Below are 23,896 nucleotides of genomic sequence, written 5' to 3' on the forward strand. Positions count from 1 at the left end.
TAGTTTTTTACTTCGTTTGAGACTAAACAGTGTCGCACACGTATACATTTTCATGACGATGGATTGATTTTCTGCTTGCATTTGTTCAAGTACGTTCAACTCTATTCTCCTATATATACCAGCTTCGAAAATCATATTTTACGATTTTTATTTCGGAAAGCTGTGCGATGAGAAACAAGTCGTTTGGTTTTTTGAAGAAATAGCTTTATTTACTAAATTTATAAATTCACAAATCTTTTACTTTATTTATACGGCGTTGCACAAATTGGCAGTCTTCCTCTCACTTTGCATCGCAGCGTAAAATAACATATTTGACGAATACAGCATTCTTTTTTTTTTTTTTTTTTTTTTTTTCATTTTGTTTGTTTGTCTCATTATTATTCCATAAAATCTCTTATTACCTAAAGTGTCTTCATAACCCTACGAGAGGCACATCGTGAAATTTGCAAAAAAAAATGTAACTACACTCTGAATTCATTCTTCTATAATCAAAATCTCAATCGTTCCTCGCCAAGCTCATGTGCATATGCTTCGCGCGCTACCTATGTTTTACATCTCTCCTCGCAAGGCTATTTCATCAACATATCACTCATAGAACAGGACTATAATAATCTATGTGTAAAATATACTTTTTTTTTATTTTATGTATAATCGGGCTCTATAAACTACGTACATCGTAGCTTTATTGCAGTGTTTTTTTTTCATTAATAGATTTTTTACAGCAAATCTATAAAAATTATTGATGAAACGATATTGCAATTGTCTTATTATTCATAATCTCATTCTGCTCCCTTTAACTTTTTTCTCCTCTATACAGTGCATCTATACCGTTGATTTTGTAACTTTTTATAGTAAATTTAAGGCACTTCATACGCTACATGGAATAGCAGAAAGAAATAGGGGCGACAATGCTAGCGTTTTTCTACTACGTCATTCAGTTGAATCACAATTGCAATTAATCGAACGAACAAATTCCATCGGACGGAGATACGTTCTCCCGCTCGCGGGAAAATTCGAAAAATACTACTATCCTCTGGCTCGCTTGTTTATTCTTTTTTCGCTTTGTGATTTACGAGTCGTATAAAAAAAGAAGAAAAATGATTACATTTCGCAATGAAGAGCGCGACAGAGAGCGAGAGAAAGAGAAAGAAGAGTCAAGGCAGTGTGTTGAGCTTAATGGCAATGTAGTAACATTCTTTTTTTTTTCGTCTCTTATATACTCGGTGATTAAATTTTCAACAAGAATACAATATTACAATAATTGATCTCATTTTATTGTTATTTCATCGTTATTGTCACAATCACACTATCGCATTGAAGAAAAGAAAGGCACGATTGCACCACTAATCTACATAAAATTTGATTATTTTCGATATACTCCTTAAACATACAATTGCCTTTATGAAGATAAACCTACACAACAGAAAAAAAAATATACTGTAAAGGCGTTTTTTCAAGGACGATGCTTGGTTGTGTACATATGTATATTTATATAAATATCGAATAAGAAAGCTTCGAATGGAGTGTATAGAAAAACAACAGATCTATGATAAAAGTTAGACAAGAATAATTTGTTATTAGAATTAATTAAAAAAAAATCATCCATAAAAATTGGCTAACGCAGGCGTTCTAGCTACTCGGTGCGAGGCCTTGCGTGCTAGTATAAAAGATAAATTGTTTCTTTCGTCAAGTTCTCATTGGCAAAGGAAAAAAAAAAAAAAAAAAAAAATAAGAAATGTAAAATATCGGACAGCAAGTCAATTAAACGTATTCTTATGAACACAAGAGATACGTTATTGTATCTATCCATTTCGGCTTTAAACAAAAACCACTACGTGAAATATCGCACACTGTCAATCGATTTTCATCGACAAAAGTCCAAAGTCAGGTAAGAAAGTGCAATATGTATCGGCTGACGGTATCAATTAATTTTTTCGCTCGTCGGCGTTATAATAACTGACGTACTGCCGATGGAAAAGGTATAGAAAGAGAGCGAGAGTGTAGAGGCGGATATTTAAAAAAATAATATATACGAATACAATATGATAGTTTGCATCCATCCACCTATCGTCTTAGTGTCTCTCTGCCACAACCGCTGCCGACTTCGTCTTCGGGTTGTGAAGAGAGATAGAGATAGATAGAGACGGGAGAGGGAGGGAGGGAGAGGAGAGAGAGAGAGAGAGAGAGCTTAGCCCTATATCACATTTCGCGTCGTGTTATATCGTGTCGTAAGCCGTAAGGAGCTCGTTTCTTCCGTGCTGTTTCTAAGTCTCTGGGTCCTTGCCGAACTTGTCGATTTCAGGATACATTGGTGACATCTCCATGGTACTCGGTGCTGAAGGCATTGACGCTGGTGACGCGCCGCTGCTTGAGCCAAGTAACAATTGACGACACAGCTCGTCCAGCACCTCATTGAACATTATAATGTTCATGTTTTGACCGAGCAGGTGAATCATCAGGAAGTCACCGATCTAAAAAAAATACAATTGTTGATTGGCGAGATAGTGACAAAGTAAGCAGGTTTAAGTTTGGAGAAAAATGGAAGCAACGATTGTTCAACTGCTCCATTTGCCAGTGTCATTAAAACGAAACATTAGAGCGAAAGAAATGGAGGAAAAAAGCATATTTCGTTTGGTCGGAAATGCAGCACTTAGCATTTAAAATGAATCGGTCAGCCGTGCTCTTCAAGCTCTCACTTCTGTCGTAATTGTAAATTTAAATAGGGCTCTGGCTCTCTGTAACGTGCGCTAATTTGGCTCTCTATTTAGGCCGATCGTTTAACGCGCTTCGTCAAAAATGAAAAAGAAAAGTTGGCGGCAACAAACCTGAGTCTTTCTGATGAGTGAACTGACTCCTGACGGCGTGCTAAACTTGAATCGCCTGGTGAGAACAGTTTCCCGGGTGCTCGGCATCAACACAAGAGCAACACTGTACAAGACTGCCAGCGCGGACAGCACGCTCAGTATGATGAACCAGAACCAAAGGAATATAAAGATCTTCTCGTTGAGGATGTTGAGTGCGAGCACGCACAGAGCGTCGTGCTTTTGAATTGAGCCAGTCGGGCCAAATTTGTGGAATGTGCACTTGGTCACGCGCGGGAAGATCTCGATCATGGGGTCGCTGCGATCCTCTTGGTTCATGCTGCTGAACTTGATGACTTCCGAGCCGTAGGACAGAAAGGTACCGCCCAAGAACGCGTCTATCATGAAGATGTTGCCTATCTGAAACACACGTAAGGTCGAGTGATGAAGTGGATTTATGCGCGCTTGTCTTATCAAAGCTGATATTCAGAGGATGTTAACACGCTTGGTAATTAGGCACAGAGAGAGCGCGAGAGAGAGAGAGAGAGAGAGAGAGAGAGAGAGAGAGAGAGAGAGAGAGAGAGAGAGAGAGAGAGAGAGAGGAGAGAGAGAGAGAGAGAGAGAGAGAGAGAGAGAGAGAGAGAGAGAGAGAGAGACGTGCGAAGCTGACGATCCGTGATTATCGCTGTCTTTAAGGGACTGACGATTATGAGACGGGCTGTGCCTTCCAGTCACGGCCCTCTATTACACGCGTTACTTTTCTAAGTACGTAGTCGATTGAAGAAACGATGAATTTTTATATTTTGTCTCGCCGCTAGCTTTCACGAAGCGAGCTTTGTGTGCCTTGATAGCAAGGCGCATCGAGCTTCGGATTATTGCCCAATTAGCATTCGTTTGCAGCGCGAACTCGAGTGGGATCATACAACGACTTTCCAAGCACGCGAACGAGAAACATTGACGTCAACTTACCACGTTGACGAAATTGAGAAATTCGCAGAAGAAGTAACCAGCCGCGTATGTATTGTGCAAGTGCATGGTATCGCAAAGATACTGCACGAGTCGCTGCATCTTGGCCTGCCTCTCGACTTTAGTGTCCATGGTGGCACCGCGCATGCCCTCCGAAATGACGCGTATTTTGCCCTCCTCCCATTGTTTCCACATCCAGTGCGGCACGTAGAAAAGGATTCCTTGGAAGAAGAGCATGAATGGCACCCACTGGTAATACGAGTGGAACGTCTTCTCGCCGTTGTAGTCGTTGCCGAGACCAGGATGAGCCACGTGCGTGCCCACTGGACTCGTCAATGTCATTGGCATGGTGAACGTGTATGTGATCCAGCAGAACGTGTTTATCACGTGTTCAGGCACTGCACCGTCCGCGATACAATTGATCGGGTCACCTGAAAACGATTGTTCGTCATATTTTATAATATCCTCGACAACCTTTGCTTTGCCAAAGACGTCTTTCGAAGGCAAGCAAGACGCGAACAGACCCTTGGCAAATAATCGAGCTGAAATTTCATTTATCTATCTGTGACTTTCCGCGTCGAATTTCGAAAATCACCATCTGGTGGAATTAAGAAAAAAAGGCCAAGCGAGCAAAGCATCAGATCTGCCCACATAGAAGCAGCAAGTAGCGAAGACAGACCTGTTGCTTTGGCCGTTGGACAAATTAAAAGTAAGCGGAAAGCCACGATTAAGGACATGTCGCAACGTGCAAAGCCACCAAAATTGGACGAAACGAGAGTCTTAAAAGGAACAATAGGAGCTACGGTTCGAGTCGTCTAACGTACTCGCGCGACTCAATACCCGTGTGTGAGAATCAAGCGAGAAAGCTTATCTGATAGAAAGTCCCTGCTTGAGTTGTAAGAAATATTCCAAACGTGAAATTTTACCTAAATCCTATGAATTTGTGCTCGGGAATGTCGCAGCTTTGGTAAAATGTAAAATTTAGATGAACCGTACTGGCGATATGATATCCAATAGCGAATGCAATTGTGAGCGCACGACAAAGAGGCCAGCAATTACAGATTGATCCGTCCGTAAAGGGTAATTTGGTTTGATTACCGAGATCGCAGATTAACCTTGCGTAGAAAGCTTCGCGATTACGCAACGGAGAAGAAGAAAAAAAGAGCCAAACTTACCTATGAGATTGTTCGCTGTGACTATGATACAACAGCCAAAGAGAATGGCCGAGGTGATTCTGTAGTGTGCCCTGAAGATCATATTATCAATTATGGCCTTGTCGAGTAAATATCGTACTTTTACGAAGCCGGCGACCGCCGACATCATCCCGAACACCGCCATCTTTCACGGCTTTTACTGTTCTCTCCTGAAACATCACAAAAATCACACATGCCAATTATTATCAGCGGTTTCCGTTCAAATCGCAACTGTCTACTGCCGCGGCGAGTGAAAAAAAAAATACGAAAGCACGCATTCCACATTCATTACACACTGCAAGCTCAGAATTTTCCGCGCGACCGGTTTTGATATTGCGACAAGGCGTCGATTAAACTCCGCGATTATAATTTTTCTTTTTCATTCTAATAGACCTCGGTATCGCATAAGAGACGTATAAATCCATAATGGATTTTATTGAGCGAGCCGCTTTTCTCGGTAACCCGTAATTGATTGAACACGCGCTCAGCGACGGTCTACCATTGAGAAATTGCGCGCGCGCATAATCAAGCGGACAAGCTTGCCAGCTGATCGATCTTGACGAACGAGCGCGGCGTCGCTGTCTTTCGGACGATTGCCGGCTGAACGCAGAGCAGCGGGCCCGCAGCAGCAAAGACACTAGCCAACGCGCGCCATCACGGTGTACCAGAGTTCGCAAGCGCAACGGGTTCTGCGGTGGCGGTGGCAGTGGCAGTAGCGGCGGCGACGGCGACAACGACGACGGCTCGTGTCGGCGACAGCGACGTCACCGACTTCCGCTTCTCGCGCGTTCAGCGTGCAGCTGATCCTTTCATTGCCGGCAGCGCCGCGTGTTCTCGTTTCTCTCGTGCCTTTGTCGTTGGAATTGAATTTCGCGTGGTAGCCGATCGCGATCGCCACGGCCGGCCGGATCGACCTCCGATTCGCGTTGCGGTCGTTTATTGTCCCGTGTCGTCGACGAGGCAGCGAACTGCATCGTATCGCGAACCACGTAGATTTCAGAGAAGCCGTGGACGTTCAATTGAACGAGAAAGGAAAAAAAAAAGTACGCGGCGAACGTTTACATCACTAAATTTATTTTGGGCTCGCTTCCTGAATGAACAATCTTATCTGCGCGCGTCGCTTTATCTCCTTGCGTCAGCCGCGCTTCCTCTTTTCAGCCACTAATACATGTTTCCCGTCAACTCTTTATATCAAACGATTTGTGCCGCCGTCGCGCGACGTTGCTTATAAACTGCAACTTGCCAAAGCAAACGCGAGCACATTTCTTTTGCGTTCGCGCAGATACGTACTCGCCCGAGATATGCACCGTAACCGGAAGCAACGAACCGTTATCTCCACCGTTTTTCGGAATCTACACCGGAGGCGAAAATAAAACCCAATTACACGGGCAAAATGGAAAAGCAGCGCGACACTCTTGGTGGATGCGCGTGGCACGTCCTATCACCGAATAAAAATCAGTAGACCGCTTTAATAATCGTTTACGCGCGGTCGAGGCGAGCGGCGAGGCGGCGAGGCGGCAACAATTGATTGTCCCCGAAAAAAAGAGGAATAAGAGCAAGCCACTTGAGCTGCGCTTAAGCAATAAGACCCTGAAAATCTCCGGTCAGTCCCACGCGAATGGAGTATCGAGTTGTAGGTCGTTGGATGTTTATTAGTCGATTAATTGAAGACGCTGCGTGCCTTTCGTACGTAATCGCGCGCGGGGTCAATCTTCCCAGATGTCGCGCGTCCCCGTTGCATTATTCTATCGTGTCGTACTGCTGTTTCGCTCGCGTCGGCCAGAACATTCGTTTTTTCTGCGGAGCGTCCCCGACGATACGAGGACGACTTTCCCGTTCCGATCGAATATTTTTTCCTTTCTTTTAATCGAAACGAATCGCGAGTTTCGCAGTCATCAAAACGACCCTACTGCAAGGTATTAGAAACGACCATAAAATTTGCTAAACGACAAACTGTACGCGGACAAGCTTGAGAGTTTTAATAAGCAGGTATATCGCGATGGGTTGGTTTCACACGCGCCAGCGTGAGTAATCAAGTTACTCAACGTTATAACGTCATTTGCCGTTATATCTGCGATTGATGATCCGAGAATATCGGCACGCGACCGTTCCTTCGATCCCACGTATAAACACATTTCACGCATCGAGTTTTATTGAATTATCCCCGATCGATTTCTCGCGCGTTCCTCGCGTCATTTTTTCTTCGTTATTTATTTTCTCCTCTGGAGCTAAAGGGATCTCAAGCGAAATCACTGCAATGCGTTTCGTTTATTTCTCGAAAAAGTTGACGCTCGTCGTGGTTTTCCTTTCGCACGAATAGAGAACAGTCGACGCGCTTGCTAGCTGCATCGAGTTTACATGCAAATCCTTCTCTCATTTCGCCATTAATATTAATGCGTCACTCGAAATAACAATCGACGACTCGCGCACGTTGATCCTATTAGCTCGCCCGCGGTCCGAGGCATCGCTTTTGTAATTTACGCGCAGACGTCGCTCGTCGCATCAAATAAACGCGATGCGTTCGCTGGGCTTCGAACAGCGGAGAACAATGCGATCTACGTACTTCGATAACAACCGTCGTGAGAAGATGCGAAGTTGTGCCGTTCGACTCCAGTGCAAAAACCACATAACGCATGCGACTCTCATCCTCGCTCGCTCGCTCGTGTGCAACCGACAAGTCCCTTGGCATTATAATCGCATGCAGAGGGCTCGGCATCGATCGGTATAATGACAGACTCGTCGCCGCGAAAAGAAAGCGAAGCTCTTGCGCGCGCAGCGATTCCGCCGCGAGGGAAATTACACATCGCGCGCGCGGGATTCATGAATAATTCAGCTGCGTCTCTCTCTCTCTCTCTCTGTCGATGATTTCGCAGGTGCTCACACGGTTTTTACAGTTACAAGAGGAATGCTAATGGCGACGGGCAACGACAATATTCATGCGAATTTCAACGTTATTTATTTGTGTGCTCGAGAGCGAAAGAGTGAATCAGCGAGAGTTTGCTGATTCATGTGCACCGGTTTTCCCGCACCGGTCGCCACGGTGGAGTTCAATACGAGAGATCACCGAGATAGAAAAAAAAAAAAAAATGGCTCGCGCGATGTGCACAAGGATGACGCGGTGCCCCGATCCCCGATGCGACCTCTTGACCCGAGCGCGTGGCGTCGGGCGTAAATTTCGACGATCGCGACACTCGCATCACGAGTGGTTCCTCGGAAGCTTGTCGAACGAACATTCTTCACGGACCGAGTCATCGCGCGGAGCGGGCAGCCACCCGAGTTTTCCAGCGGGAACGACCCAACGAGGAATAGTCGAACGGCGCTAGTCGTCCGAAGGCGATCCAGCGACCGGCCGATTTTCCAAGAAACCGTCACGGGAAAGTATTCATTTGAGGCAAACAAAACGAGAGGATTATCGCGGCGAGAGGGAGGGCGCGGGAGAAGAGCATTCTCCGAGCGTGAATCGTCTAAGGTCGACCCCTTGTTCGCACGTGGGAAAGGCATTCTTGCCGATCCCTCGCTCTGCTTATTCGGCGACGACGTCGTCTTTTTTCTTTCTTTTTCATTGCCATCAAGACGCCCGAGCCGATTCCATATTTTTTTTTCGCGCTGCAGCGAGCTTTCTCGGTTGACTTGCGATTTACCGTATTACGCCGATTGCGCATTTTTTTGCGGGCACTTGCAGTGGGATTGTTGCTGTGCTCTCGAATTGCGAGCGCGTTTCGAGTCGATTCGACGTTACGGTAGGACGTTACCTCAAACTTTCGAACTAATCTTCGCGGCAAGTTTAAGCACATTAAACTTTTCCAAAGTACTCGCAGCACATAACCAACGTGCAATCATCGTCGACGTAAACTTTTCCCAGGAAACAGGAGCGTCATCGCGTCCGCGCACGAGAGTCTCCCGAAGAAAAGGGAAAGAACAAAAACGAAAAATAGGGGGCCAAAAAAAAAGCACTCGAGAGCCGCCTTCCCAAAACTCTCTGCCGCGCAGGAAGATTAGAAACGAAAAAGAAGAGAAGCGCCCGCAGAGAAGAAACTCATCCCTGCCGAGCACGCGATCACACACCTGGACTCGCTATCGCGTTTCTTTCTCTTTCGCCGAGCGTTTGTTCAGCGCGATTATGTTGCGAGCTATTTTACAGAAAGAGCTTTATCTCGCACACACATCCACACCGAGCGACCGGCTTGAATAAATATTTTTACAAGATATATATCCGAGAACTTTTTTCCTTTTAGGGCCGAACGGTTTTGTTTCTCTTCGAGTGTTTTCTTAAGGGCTAGGGGGGCGAGGTAAGCGAGTTTCTTATCTTTGAAACGAGATTCCCCCAGATGGTTTATTAACAGAGTTGAAAATCAATCGAGTGCATATAGGATACGTGGCGTAAGCGACTTATTTCCCTCGAGTCGTCGATCGTAGATGCTCGTCACGACGGGAAATCTTTTGGGCGAACAGTCAGCACCGAAAAGCTCGTCGCGGGCGACGGTCGAATATTTAGAGAAAGTCAGTAGAGAAGGGACGAGCAACGGCGGTGAATCACGGTCTCCACGGTGCCAGCAGGTAGCGCCGCTAACGACGGGCCACCGTCAGCGCCGGTCAGTATGTGGTGTAACGTGGAACCGTGACAAAAATGCCTCTCGATTCCACGAAGGATGACTCGGGACTCTTGTGCCGCGCCGGCCACATCCTGCGACGCGCGCGGCAAAACTGCGTGGACAGTTGTCGCCGAGGCGACAAACGTTGCCTTCGACGACGACCTCCTCTGTCCCCTCGGCAGATTATGAATCGCTCGTACCTTTGCTCGTGCGCGCGCCTGCGCTCGATCGAAACGCCGTAACTGGCAGCGTGGCGTTTCGTAACGAGCTGAAAAAGTATATAAAGCGGTGCACATGTGTCTCGTGCACTTTCACAGCCGCCGGCGATACGCGCGTGCTCGCTCTTTTTGGCCTCGACTTGCCTGCTCCTTTTTCTCGGTAAGCCTATGCGACCATGTGGTCGCCCCGCCTGCCGCTTGCCAGCTAAGCCGCTGACGCTCGACTCGGCGAAGAAAACGGGAGCTTCCTCTCCTAAACGCTGTAATTCTGAATTGTCACCGTTGATTCTCGGCAGAGCGTTCGGCTGCCACATCTGTTCTCGAGGAACGCGCTTTTCGTCCGTTGCGCGCCCTTCGATCTCTCGGCCGACGTCGTGTTTTCAATCCTGCGCTCGACTGCACTGAAAATCGCGCTAACTTGCGATTGTCGTTGCCGCGCGCAAATAACCTCTAATCGCAGCGCCGCGCATATTTGCGCGAACGCGCGCACGCGACGGCATTATTGTACGAGAACGCGTCTATTGTTGTAACGCCGATGAGACTTGAAAACCAAGTCATTTGCACGCGTTATTACAGCCATTACGGATTACCGCCACTACGACGAGTCGCGAAATTCTGGTTTTTTTTTCCTTCTGGTATTTGTTTAACGACCGTTGGCATATAGGTCGAAGAGAAAAAAAAATAAGCGAGCTCGTAAAGTTGGCGTCCGTAAATCGACGCGCACGCAGTTACGACAACGACGAAAAAAAAAAGGAAGGAATAACCATGGTAAAAGGCGTCGCGCGCGCAGAGAGCTCAGAAAAAAAATGTCTCTACGGCCCGCTTTGTGCTGGTACGCCATGCAGATGACACGGCGGCGCGCACGCCAAGGAGGGAGAGAGAGAGAGAGAGACAAACAGAGAAAAGCAGCAGGCGAGCGGAAACGATCGTTTTTCGTGAAACGAGCCCAGACTCGAAAGGTCGGCCGGCGCCGTGTCAACGCAACCGGTCGATCGTGAGAAAAGTGAAGGCGCGATTAATGAAATGAGCCAGGCAAGAGAAAGACAGCAATTACAGGCGCGCTCGGATGTCGGAGGCGGCCCAAGGCGGGGGTGGGGATCTCTCTCTCTCTCTCTCTCTCTCTCTCTCTCTCTCTCTCTCTCTCTAGGTAATTTCGCCGGCTGTTTACCATCGCGCCGCGCACGCTTTGGCCCGCGGGGGCTGCCTGGGCCGTGAGAAAAGCAGAGCACGGGCGGCGGCGTCGCGATAAATGCAAGAGAAATCGCTGCCCGGGTGCCTCATTGTTCGTCGCGCCGTCGAGAACACGAGGACGCCCGGCGGCGCTCGCGTTCTGCTGCTCTCTTTCTCCGGCACTGCTCGCGGGCGGCGAGTTGCACGTGTCGCTTCCGCGGAGTCGCGTTACGCTCGGGCTGCTACTCGACATTTAGGTTAATCGTCGTGGACGCGCGAACCTCGCGAAGATCTCGCGTCTCTCGGAAGAAAGCGAGAAGATACGGTGGTCCCGAGAACGCTGCATCGATACGCACGCAGAAGCGAGCAAGAGAGAAGCCACGCAGCAGCGAGAGCGAGAGAGAGAGAGTGCGCGCGCGCAGCGGTACTGCCCTTTCACAAATTCCAACGGACCCGGCCGCGTGTTCGCAGCGCGCATCTGGCGTCTTTCGAAGCAGCGGCACTCGCGCACACTTTCATTACGAGGCGACCGCGACGCGCCAGCTTTTCTTTCGCTGTTTACCTTGCCACTCTTGTTAAGCCTCTGTTCGCCGTACAGCAGCGTGTCCGCACTGTTATTATTTCACACACAATCACACGTCACTGATAGCGGGCAGACGCGCTGGCGCGCGAGCGCGTCGAACGGCCGAAAAACAAAGGAAGGACCAAACAAGGAGAGGGACAGGGGGAGAGGGGAAGAGAGAGAGAGAGAGAGAGAGAGGAAAAGAGAAGAGAAGGAGAGCGAGGCGGAGGGTTGTTTTGTGCGTCCGGAACGGAAATAGGAAAGGAACGAGAAGCGTGCAAACGGGGGCCAGTAGGCTCAACAGCGAGCGGGGCCCCAAGAGCGACTGACGCGAGCGAGAGCTGTGAGAACCGAACGGAGCTCAGCAGCTTCAGGCCCCACCACTGTCTCTCTCTTTCTCTCTCTCTCTCTCTCTCTCTCGTCCCCGCGTTACTGCTGCCTGCTGCTTGTCTCTTCTTTTGCTGCCCTTCTTCCATGCTACTGCTGCTTACGTGTGCGCGCGTGTGTGAACCTTAACCAACCGCTTTTGTGGATAAACTTTCCTTGTTAAACTTCTCCGCTTTCGCGTGATTTAGGATCTATATATTAGTCGACGACGACGTTCTTTTTTTTGTACGTGGTTGGGACTTTTGTTTTTTCTTTTTTTCCTTTTTTCCTTTTTAGAGCATGCGTCTTTTCAGGTGGTGTTGCATCATACAGAGCGACTCGAAGAAATTTTACGCGAGCTGAATAGTGCAATTGAAAGGTTAACATTTTTAAGAAACTGCAAAGATACACGAAATGAGCGTGAATCAGTTGATACGCCATCGATTCAGAGACGAAATGCGTGCGCTCCAAGTCATTGTTAGCGCGATGACTAGACAGCGCGCAGCGGCGACGCGTGCATATATTTCTCGCTCGTGTCACTCGTGTCGCGGCGGTTTTTCCTTCATCGGGCAAGACACTGCAGCTCTCGCGGTCGATTATCGCGACGTTTCTGATGCGACGCTCGCGCATACGGAATCGAAATCGCGGGAGATGCCCGCTTGCGTCTGGCTGACATAAAAGGCGAGCAGCGCCGCATCGCAGTAGATTGGCTGTATTAGCTGTGCGTTTGCAATCGGCAGCTGTCCGCGAAGCGCAGCAACGAGAAGAAGAATTTACCGTGTGCTCGCGTAGACTCGGCGTCACCCTACCTTGAATCGCCGACGCGCCACTACGTAAAACACGCGCGCGCTCTCGTCATTTCCTTTTCTCTTTTGGGCGTCTCGTTCTTCGCTGCGCGAATGGCTGCGTGGCGCGCACGCCAGGTGCACACGGTGTTGGCCCGCGCACCATACGAAAAAGAAGGACAGAAGTCGATTGTGCAACAGGCGAACTCCGAGACGGGATTATTATATCCGTGAAAGTCTAGAAGGGTTCTTTCTGCGCAGCTATACGCACTTGTGCACTCGTGGCGCATTCCATTTTCGTATTCGCTTGGCTGAGCTCGAATTCGACTACACGCCACCGCCGACGCCGCCGCCACGACGACGTGCTGCTGCGCGTGCTTTTTCTTTTCTTTTCTTTCTCTTTTCTCTCTTCCCTTCTTTCTTTTTCCGTGAACTGTGCACCACGGGCTCGCACATTTTTTGATGAATGATTTCCGAAAACCAAGCCTTTGCTTGTTTGCACTTGTATGCGCGTGTTGTTGTTTCGCACCGCGCCCAAGAAGACGCATCTTCTTTGACCTTCGCTTCATATTCGATTGAAAGTGCCGCTGTTCTTACGGTGGAGCGCCGTGCGTTCTTTCGGAGGATGGTCACCGTAAAAAAAAAAAAAAAAAGAAAAAAAGAACTACGCGTTGTGCCGACATGTTATTTTGAACGATTTTTCAAAGGGCATTGAAACAATGAAAGATAACGAGCTTATTCGCTTCGCTGTCGTTTGCTAAAAGCCAGTCCAGAACGCGAGTATAATGCGCTCCAGTGTGTTTTGAGCTACGGGTACGTTGGGCCCTCTCACGTATGGCCACGGTCACTGTATAGAGATTCCTTGAATCGTTAATGTGGAAAGCTTGCGTAAATATGTGCCTTATCTCCGCATTCGACAACAGTTCCAAGTAGTCGGCACAGTGGCGCGCTTCCAGTCGCGCTTGCAACAAACGATCCAACTCGGTCCAAGTGCACCGGATCGATGTAATCGCCATGGCAATTAGAAAGCCAGTCACGATGGTCTTGGACGAGACAAGTCGGCATTCACAATCTTCGCACCGAGCCGAAGCTCTGCGCTTTGCAAAAGAAGCTGAATCCTTCCGATGTGATCGACAGTCGCCGCCTGAACAAGAAATCCTTTCGACGCCTCGACCCACATACTCTTCTGGCGTACGACGCTCGTTAGATTGATTCCCTCGTTGACCGCGGGTCTGCGATTTATTGCGAGCGCGAGTTTTACCGGCGTTGGACGAACGTCTGGTAGCTTCGAAAGTTGATTTTCCGTATTTCTTCGGAGTGAAGTGCAGGCGGCACGAGCGGAACAACGAAAGAGAGTGCCTTCGACAGAGGCGAGCGGGACGAAAGAATGCAGGTCCGTCGCGTGCAATCAACGTAGATGCCGATAAGGAGAAAATGAGAAAAGAAGCAGCGCGCGGCGACGTCGCAACGCGCGAGGATCGCCGATCGTATGATATTTCGACTAACGAGCGATTTTTAAATTCCTCGATATCTCGAGATAATGCGCTCTTAATTTTTCCTTTCTTTCTTTTATTCTTTAAGCTGCGCAACGAGAATATTATACACCCTCGCCTTCGTAATTTATTCATGGAGCGCCCGATGCGTTTTCTGCCTCCAACGTTGCGCACAGAACGCGACGCTTGGCCGCGATTCGAGAAGTAATATCCGCGGCGCGCGCGAGGCGGAGCCGTGGAAAAAAAAAGAGATAAAAAAAAAGGAAATGGCGATCCCGTGAGCGGAGCGCGCGCCGCGGCATAACGAAGCGAGGGAGATTTGTTGAGCGCGTAAAAAGGGGACAGGCAGGGCGAGGAACGCCAGGTTGGAAAGCCGCCGATCGGTGCAACCCCGCGCGTACGCGCGTGGCTGGACAAGACGCACGAGGAGGGGGAGGAGAAGGGCGCCCTCTCTCTCGGTTTCGCACGCTCAGCTCCGTACGTGAGACTCGCGGGGTGCATGACCCTGAACCCGCGGCAGAGACGGCGTCGCGTTGTACTCGTCGACAATGACTCATCCGAGCGCCGGTCCGCGGCACCCGAATTCACGCGTCGCGCAGGGATGGTGCTCGGGGCTGGCGATTGGTACGAGGCGCGGGCCGAGGGCACAGTGCTCTTGGTCCGCGCACTTGCCCGTCGAACTCTATCGGAAACCGTCGATTCGCCTGTCCGAGGCGCTCCATTCATTACCCGCGCGACTCCCGTAGCAAGTAGGCGTCCTTAAGGGTGATTGATGAGATGCCCCCTCTTCTCCTTCTCTCTCTCTCTCTCTCTCTCTCCCTCCCTCCCTCGCGGTTGATTTTTCTACAGCTTTACGCGCATCAAGTTTATTGGCGCCGATTGGCTTGTTTCTGGATGAAGGAATCCACCGCGACGGCATCGCTTCGCTCTCGATTGTTTTCGCGAGGAGCGCCACGTTGATCGTCGAGCTGGCGCCGTTCCCGAGCTGACTAGTTCTCGCTGGCGCGAAACTTTATTGAAATTGTAACTATCGCGCGGCAGCGAAAGGTCGAGCGAGGCTCGCGCGCACAGCCGGCGAGTCACATTGGAAAGCGCTCTCGCGTTACAGCGTGGAAAGGTCGCCGTCTCCCGACGAAGCCAACTTGCCGAACGGTGATTGACGTGGACAAAGAAGGGGGACGAGCGGCGGCGAGCCGCGCGATAATCTCTCATCTGCAAAAGCCGAAGAGAACGAAGAAAGTAGCCACGAAGCCGTGGCTGGGACAAAAGGCACAGCGAGCCTTGCGCACGAGTGAGGTAGGCGTGCGCGTGGCGGGTGCCTCCCTCGCAATTTGCAGTAAACTCTCTCTCTCTCTCTCTCTCTCTCTCTTTCTCTTAGAGAGCAGCAGCTCTAGACGAAAAATGTAGCTTGCTGTCGTAGCTGCTGCTACCGCATGGTATACTTTAGAGGCAACGGCGAGTCGAGGTTTTCAGCTCGGTGAATATACGCGCGCGAGCGAGCGAAAGAGAGAGAGAGAGAGAGAGAGAGAGAGAACCTGTTCCTCTCACACGCACGCGCACGCGCAAACACACACACACACACCTCTCTCTCTCTCTCTCTCTCTCTCTCGACTCCGAACGTATCGGCTTTCTCGTCCAGGTATGCAGCTCCTTTGTGCTTCTCCGTGTGTACACAGCGCCTCTCACGGAGATGCACACGGGATACATATTCTCCAAGCCGACACTTCTTTTTCCTCCTCGGCCGGCCGGTCGTGCGCGAGACTCCACTCTCAGGTGGCAATCGACTCTCTCGCTGCCTCGCCGATGTTTGATCGTTCAATTTCATGGCCGATCCGCAGTCGCGCGCGCGCGCTCCCCTCCGGGATAATTGACGGCAACTGGGCCGCTCGCTGCCAGTCGCGACCGCGAGCTCCACGTCGCTAGCGGTAATCGGTTCGCCGGTATCGCGCCAAGTCGACGCGTTCGTCTACGAAATGAGATTGCCACGGCGAACGCGCGGGCTCCTCGGGGCGCGAGCTACCGTCCGAAGCGTCGATCGATTTCGGCCGTCCGCTCGGCCATCGCTGCTTTGCATCGCGAGCTCTTCCACTACGAGCGCTTCTCTTATACATTTTCATTACGCGCCGACCGTCTGGGCCTCGCTCGTTCTCTTTCTCGCGCGGGTGTACGCGTCAGCAGCGGCGCACCATTTCCACTGTATGCCGCGCCGCTTTTTGCCCTTTTTGCTCGGTGGCCGCGGCAGTTGCCTCCTGACGCGGCAGCCTTTAACTCGATTTGGCTTTTACCTTTTGCACCGGCGAGAGAGAGAAAGAGAGAGAGAGAGAGAGAGAGAGAGAGCGAGAGCCCCAGGGCTCTGCGCACGGGTTGCGGCCTCTTCTTCTCTCCTTGTTTTTTCTGCTATATCTCTTCCCTTGCTCCTCTCCACCTCATCGTCTAGCGGGCTTTTGCAATTTTATTGATGCCGCATTAGGATCCGAATAATAAGCTGAGACTTCGCTTTTGTAAAGCCCTCCGAGTCAACCATTAGTTGCATTAATGCTGCGTGTTTCGTATAATATTATTGTCTTTAAGATTATTACCCTTTTTACAAGGACATTTTGCCGATACTTCAATTGACGAATGCTCAATGAAAAAATACTTGAGGCAAATAAGTACCGAACGATCAACAATTCATTTGTATAAGGAACGCAAATAGTGATTAGCGAGAATGACATATCCGGATAATAACATTACAAATCAAGATGAAGTGATAAAACTCGCGTACTTGGAAACACATTTGAGTAAGAACGAGCCGCGGGCAAATTGCGAATGAGCCGCTCGCATTTTAAGCAAGTCTGTCGCAGAAATCGTCAGAGCCACGCTGAGCGCGGCGGCACGCGAAAAAATTTGGTTAACTCGCCGGCAAAAAACGAAGAGCCTCTTCAGGAGAATACTTCCCTCGGTTGTCTCTTGATGGAGTCGACGCGAAGAAGGCCAAGCAAGCTTGGAAAATTAGCCTCTCGCGTAAGATCTCGAGGCGCCTCGAGAAACGCGTCAAAGAGACAGAAAGCGAGAGAGAGAGAGAATGATTTCAAGTCTTTATCATCGGACCGCATGCTCGCGATTATTTGTCAGCCTTTCGCGGCGAGAACGAACGTTAGGATTGCAATTTGCGAATCGCGGTCGATCGACTCTCGACGTTGCCTGGCGAGACAACGCGGCTCTTTGGCGCACGCGCGGACACGCCGGGATCGCCAGAGCACCTTATCTCGGAAATGGGAAGCGAGGAGAGCGGAAGCCAGCCGACAATGCGAAAAGGGAACGGCGGCGCGGTCCTCCGTATCTGCCCTCTGCCGTTGCGAGGTCGCGCACACTACCGAAATACACTCGACGAGCGTCGCATCCTCCGCGTGCTTTTAACGAGCGCCCCTCGTCCCTTCTCGTCCTCGGGCTGCACAGCTTTGATCTCTTCTCGTCTTTCCGGATACGTAGACGCGTGGATGCGACCGAGCCGCCGGATAAGCGCGTCGGCGCCGCTCGCCCGTGAAGTAATATCCGCGAGTTGGCTTATCGCAGTTAGCCTCCGGAGATCTTCGCAGAAGCACATGCGCAAGTCGGAGGTTCCCGCGCGAACAAACGTAATGGGCATGTGATTCGAGCTGTTCGCCGTTGACCCACCCGTTCCGCAAACTGACCGGGCACGAGCATTCCTCCATTGGACTCGAGTCGACTGCGGGCGCTGATAAGCGACCCGTGTCGCTTCAGCTCAATCGTTGCGAGCGTTAGACAACTGCAGGTGTATCTACTTGTTTCGCTGAAGAAAACTTACGGTATTTACGGGCGAATTATGCCAACAGTGCTCGGAACAATGCCGACGAAACTCCTCATTTGGCGCTCTCGGCTCGCGATTCCGCCGCGACAGCGAGCGAAGAAACCGTGCACATATACGTTTCCATAGCCGCTGAAACGAGTGCCCGCATATAGCGAGAGCGAGCGACGAGGCAATAACTGGTTTTGTCGCGGCAGTGTACACACGGAGACTTTTCTCGTCTGCGCGCAAGTCAATTTTCTTTCTTTTCTCTCTCTCTCTCTCTCTCTCTCGCGCGATGAGCGTTCCGAGAAAAGCACGCGTGTGACGCACTGGCGAGGACGAGGATTCGCGGACGACGAAAGCTTCTCCATTTTTCTTTTCCCTCGCGAAGGAAGAGTCGAGCGACGGGCATCGCGAAAAAGCAGGATGATCGTGCGTGTTTGCGGCTTTGTTAGCGCCTTGTTCCAGTCAAGTCGATGGTATTTTTAACCTTGCATAATCGCCAATTTTTTTCTTTTTTTCATTCGCTTCTGTAAGGTATGTGCAGCTCGTCAGCGGATTACGTAAAAAGATTAATCATTGTGAATGATGATAGTTGAACGATTAGACCGCGCTCGTAAAGTCCGCGATCTTTTTCAACGAGTGATTTCAAAGAAAAATGCGGTGATTAGAGCAGCAATCGTTTCGCGTCGACCATCCAAATGCAATGATAAGAAATCGACATGGTTAGGTCGCTCGACAGCGTTCATACGTAAAATCCAGTATGTTCCACTTGAACTCTTTTAGAAGTCAGACGCTTCTGGCCCAACATATTCTGGCTCGAGCACACGCGAGTTTGTCGTTGCTGGTCAAAAGCCCAGCGACACCGTAATGTCGATTTTAATCGGCGTAAATCGCGCGCGGCTTATGCACATGCACAAATAGCCAGCATAAATTGAGTAATCGCCGTCCCGAAAAACGGAAGCGAGGCGTTTATGCGGCGACGCGTCTGTGCGCGGACGACCGGATGCGAAAAGTCGAAGCTCGCAACTCGCTCTAATTGAGAGCGAGCGCGTGCGACCCTGACATCTATTGCGCCCCCCCCTCTCTCTCTCCGACGCCGAGCATGCGATATATATCGCACGCGCGATAACATTCCGTGCGGTTCGCGCGAGCTCGGGACGTCTATCTCTCTCGCCGCCGCCCGAGTCGTTATCTCGCACCCACGATCCGGAAATTGAGCCGCCTCCGACGGGCACTTTTTGAAGTTCGGAGCAACGTAAACGTCGAGGGAGCGGTAGATGACCATTTGAAAAATTGCGGCTGGCATCTGGGGAAGCACGCGCAGACAATAACAGCGCGGACCGATCGAGCGGCGTCTAATCCGAAGAGAAGCAAAGTGTGTACCTCCGCGCGGTATATGTGTGCAGCACTGGCAGTCTGTAGGCTAAACGCGCGCGAGAGATGACAGGTTGTGTCGATTGGGTCTAAGAGTCGCGTTAAAACTCGAACGACTCGTTTCGCATAAAAAGAAAATACATAAATAAAACCAATCCACTGCTCACGTACGAATTGCGCGAAGCGGCTGCTATTTGGATTTTCTTCTCGGCAAATGAGAAAAAAAATCAAGTCGAATGCAGTGCCCCCCCCCCTCCTTTTTTAAGTCTGCGAATACGCGAAAATCCTTTTAGGAAAGTGGTGGAAGTTCATTTACGCAGATCGCTCGCTCGTCGATAATCGATAAGCGTTCGATATCACAATCGAATAAAATGAGCTTCAAGCCTGAGCGCGGATATTGCAGCTTATGTCGCGCGGTCGGGGATTTCGTATGCATACGAGCTTGCGGTCGCTTCTTCTTCTGCAGCTTCTCTCGCACGTAGACAAAGTTTGTAATTGCGAAGATTAGAAGGAATTTGTCGAATGCGTTAACGCCGCGAGTATTTAGAATTGGCTGGTATTCGGAATGGAGTGTTTTGAAGTGAGCGTGTTCTCGTTTAACGAAGCTAGTAAGCTGCTGTCTTCGCTCACGCATAACGAATCAGAGATGTACGATAGTTTATATACGTATATTAATCATTCGTAAGGCAAATCCTTTCAACATGCCGTAAAATCATGAATGGCAGTCAATTGTTAGGGCTAAAATGTGACTCCGACCTGCGGCCTAATAAAACAAAATTTCATTCAATGATGAGTGGATTTTTTAATAAAAGAGTTTATTCGCTAGTTTTGAAGTGGAATTATTTTGAAACGGTTTAACCTTTTTAACAAATTTTCTTTTCAAATGAAGGATTCGATCTGAGCTTTCCATTGGTAACGTCGAAGCTAACTTTCTGATTGGCGCAAATCCATTTAGCTGAAAGTTATAGTATACTTGATTTTTCAATATACCAGGCACGAAACCTTATGAATTCCGACAAACAGCTTTCAAGATAAAAGTGAAAACTATCTGTTTATTCCTCTGTAGCGTATTTTCTCAAAGTTTCATAAAAATTGGTTACTTGGAGGCCCTGGGCCCTCCTTGTTAGTGAGACTGTAGTTAATCGAAATGTCTAAGAAAATGATTACCAACTGATCTCTAATTAACTCTTTTACAAGTTCTTTCTTGCATATCAAAATAATTTTTTGATTCCTGAAGCGAGTTGCATTCTGATAACCAGATTCAGCGTTGTTGCTGTATGTCGGACTACCTATAACGTATTTAGATAGATTTTATATGAAAGCTATTTAGTCGTAGCAAACGACATATAGTATCAAAATTTGAAATCGTGAATGATCTTAATGATTCACCGAACCCTAATAATATAAACATGATAATCTTTCGATGGATCAATGTTATTTTACTTTAAAATTTGACTTTAACATCAAGTTTTATTATTTAAATAATTATAGTTAAGAACTTACTCATCGCAGACGAACTTAAAGCCTCATCACGATCTTTTTGCTAATTAGTTCAACTTCGAGTTCATTACGTGAACGAGTTTTAAATCTATTCCATTGCACTCACCTTGATTTCTAAGTACGTATAAGTAGGATCATCCCAGATGAGTTCCAGCGTCGCACGTACTTGCTGGTTTTACCTTCTTAAAGCCACGATTAAAGTCAAACTTTTTCGCTGGCTCTTCTCTATCTCCCTCGGGAAGAATTGCTTCCCCTTTGTGCCCGTCAGAATTTTGAAAACCGTATAAAGAGGCAAAAGCATGCGAAGCCAGAGGTAGTAAAAACGTGTCTCAAGATCGATGTTTCTCGAGAGCTGCCTGGTTGCGGTGGCGCTACCTCGTACTCAAGAATTTCAAGTGCGTTGATGCGCGTCGCCCCGCGGCAGGACAGCGGCAACAGCAGCAGCAGCAGCGCACCTGAAAAAGCGCCACGTTTTCAGCCGGCCTAAGTATATATGCGTATACAAACGCTGCGGGGCGACGCCTCGCGGGCCCGGATCCTCGTAAATATCAGGACAACACCTCGCCCCCCCCCCTCTGCGCTCGCCCTTCCTTCGGCTCTCTTCCTTTCTTATGCATTTCAAGAAGCACTCGCGGCTAACTTTGTTTTCCTTCTGACGCGCCAAGCGTGGTGGAACCGAGCCGCTTTCCATTGTCTCTTTTCCACCGCTGCCTTCGACTTGGTTTTCGGGCTGTGGTAATTTTCAGCGACGCCAGTGCTGGCTCGGATGGCGGGCGGTCGTTACATCTTTTATAATCATTTGGCTTTTCGGAGTAATCCCCGGAGTCTGCGTTGCGTTGGCCGACGTTTCATATGGATATCGTCGTTTTCTTGCACTCCCATGTCCGAATGCTCGAGCGTTACGCAGGTGTCGTGTAAGCTTCATTGAACTGCAAGCTCCTCTAGCTGTCGATACGGTCGTCTGCTGATCCCCGGATAATTACGATTCTTCTGAAACTCGCAGTTCGGTCAACATTGCCGAACCGCAATGAGTGCTCAATATTTTGTTTCGCTTTTAAAAGTAGGCGAGGAGGCATCGTTTTAAAATTTCACCTATAAACTTCGAAACTCTCGAGCGTCCTCGACGCGCTAAGATCGAACTCGAAAAACATTGTGCCAGGGACAAAGATTCCAAGACGCGGCGTACGTGTCGGATCTCACGCGCAACTGGAATAATTAACGGTATGCACGGCACGTCCCACTGCAAACGGCGTAAAAGCCTCCGTGGTATCTTGAGCCCCTTCGGCATCTGTGCGCGTGCAAGGGTATCGTTAGAAGAAAAAAAAAAAAAAAAAAAAAAAAAAAACAGTCTGCTCATCCTCCCCGTGTGCAGCCTATATACTCGAGGGACGATCGATTGAAACTCCCGTTCGCTCGCCGAGATTGTTTCTCTTCTGGCTTTTAGCGTTGAATTTCCATTGGGTTTGCGAGGCAAGTCCGCGATCGTGGCTGTGATTGCGCGCGATGTTTAGAGCGCGAGTGCTTCATTTGCGCGGTTAACTTTAGATGGGTATGTAATTAAATTCTAAACCCCCTCCCCACCCTCGAAATACAGCCTTTTTGAACAGCTATGCCTTCGTGAGACGCTACTCTCGATAATTAATTAATAAACTAATTTTTTCTCGTCAAAGGTACGCGTGATTAAAATATTTGGTCTTCCATGCACTTTAATTAAACTACGCGTGCTTGTGCAATGGTGCCTGTGTGACGCTTTTGTACAATTGGTGAATTGAATCTCGGGACGAAATATCGTCGAGCACTGGCAAGCGTCACAATGTCAATTACGATTATACCGTTGGATCAGAAAAATTGAACGAACGAATCTATCGACTCGCCACGTGCTAATAATCCGAAAATAATGATAACCCGAAAACCATAGCGGCAAGCAACGTTAAAGCGCCTTTTCATCGGCTGACCAAGTCGACTTTTCTTAACGGGCGCCGCGCTAAAAAGAAAGAAAAAAGGAAGTAGCAAGACGCGAATCAATATTTTTCCGACGTAGCTCGGCCGTCGCAACGTTTCAATTCCGCGGACCCATTAATCACGTCTACATGTCGCGAAAGCTCCCTTCCCCGCCCACTCTTTGTTTTCGCCCCGGCTCCTCTCTCCTTTTTATATTCTTTCTTTGTCTCTTCGCTTGGAAAGAAGTCGCCTCGATAGCTTCTACTTGCTGGCAATGTAAATCACAAGCCGGGGAAGGGGAGAGCTTGTCTTTTGCTTGTTTCCCTTCTGATTTTTTATCGCCGGGGATCGAGCGCGTGGACGGCCCAGCCTATATTCGGCCGCAGATCGGTTCGCGAATTTCCAATGAAGCTGCGCGGAGCTTTTCTGCCAGATTTATCGGGTCCGCGTGTGTTTATTTCTCTTTTCGAGACACGCGCGTACTGGCGAGATCGCGCGGCGATGAATCTTTTGAAAAAAGGAAAGAGAGCGGCGAGCGCTGGTATTACGTGATAAATTAATCGCAACGCGTCGACGAAAAGTTTTTCCCCAATTAAACAGCTCCGGCGTTGGGAAGACAGCGGCGCTCTCTCGAGGCCTGCCTCGTATATCACGCGCTTATCGCCTAAACGTGCATCTCTCGCCCGTTCCTTTTCCTCTCGCTTCTTCTCCAATCGGCGAGCGCAGTTTGTCAAACGATTAGAAATTCAAATGGGCAATCGAGGAAGAGGAGGAAGAGCGAGCAGAAAGGAGTGGGATCGAGCGGCCGATCGGCGCTCGACGCAGACAAATGGATATTTGCACGGGAGAGAAGTTGAATTTGCTCGGCTTTTTATTTTCATCCGCGTCGGCGCTGTCGATTCAGTGGGTGGCTCAATAGATCGGGACTCCATTGTTTTGCCATTTAGATTGCTCGTGATAGACTGGGCTTGAGATTTATTGGGCATTCAGCTCGTAGTTTTACTTGGCTGCTAAGCACTCCGTTGGCCATTATACGTCGGAGGACCGGCCACGAGTACTTAACGCTCGCGATAGACGCGAACGAATAGCCGCTTTCTAGCGCTGCCGGTGGAACGCGAGGAATGATCGACACGACGACATTC

General features: G+C 49.2%; 2 protein-coding genes across 3 annotated transcripts in view; one reads left to right on the plus strand and one right to left on the minus strand.

The window, feature by feature from the left end:
- LOC131670141 (dedicator of cytokinesis protein 3) overlaps positions 1-23,896 on the plus strand; it is a 56,828-nt gene that overhangs the window by 14,889 nt on the left and 18,043 nt on the right. The window lies entirely within an intron of this gene.
- LOC131670142 (innexin inx3) lies at positions 209-11,811 on the minus strand. Its single transcript, XM_058945527.1, has 5 exons — positions 11,503-11,811; positions 4,943-5,130; positions 3,771-4,198; positions 2,826-3,221; positions 209-2,471 (listed from the first exon to the last, which is right to left on the minus strand). Exons 2-5 carry the CDS (start codon positions 5,103-5,105, stop codon positions 2,265-2,267), a joined length of 1,194 nt encoding a protein of 397 aa, XP_058801510.1. The 5' UTR covers positions 5,106-5,130; positions 11,503-11,811; the 3' UTR covers positions 209-2,264.

Source organism: Phymastichus coffea, unplaced genomic scaffold (genome assembly GCF_024137745.1).
Source record: "Phymastichus coffea isolate CEN01 unplaced genomic scaffold, Cenicafe_Pcof_1.1 PCOF00100, whole genome shotgun sequence".
Taxonomy (NCBI): Eukaryota; Metazoa; Arthropoda; class Insecta; order Hymenoptera; family Eulophidae; genus Phymastichus; species Phymastichus coffea.

Coding starts and splice junctions, on each gene's coding strand:
- LOC131670142 (XM_058945527.1), bottom strand. CDS start 5,105: ATGGCGGTGTTCGGGATGATGTCGGCGGTCGCCGGCTTCGTAAAAGTA. Junction 3,222..3,770: donor TTCTCAATTTCGTCAACGTG/GTAAGTTGACGT, acceptor CGTGTGTTTCAG/ATAGGCAACATCTTCATGAT. Junction 2,472..2,825: donor CACTCATCAGAAAGACTCAG/GTTTGTTGCCGC, acceptor TATTTTTTTTAG/ATCGGTGACTTCCTGATGAT.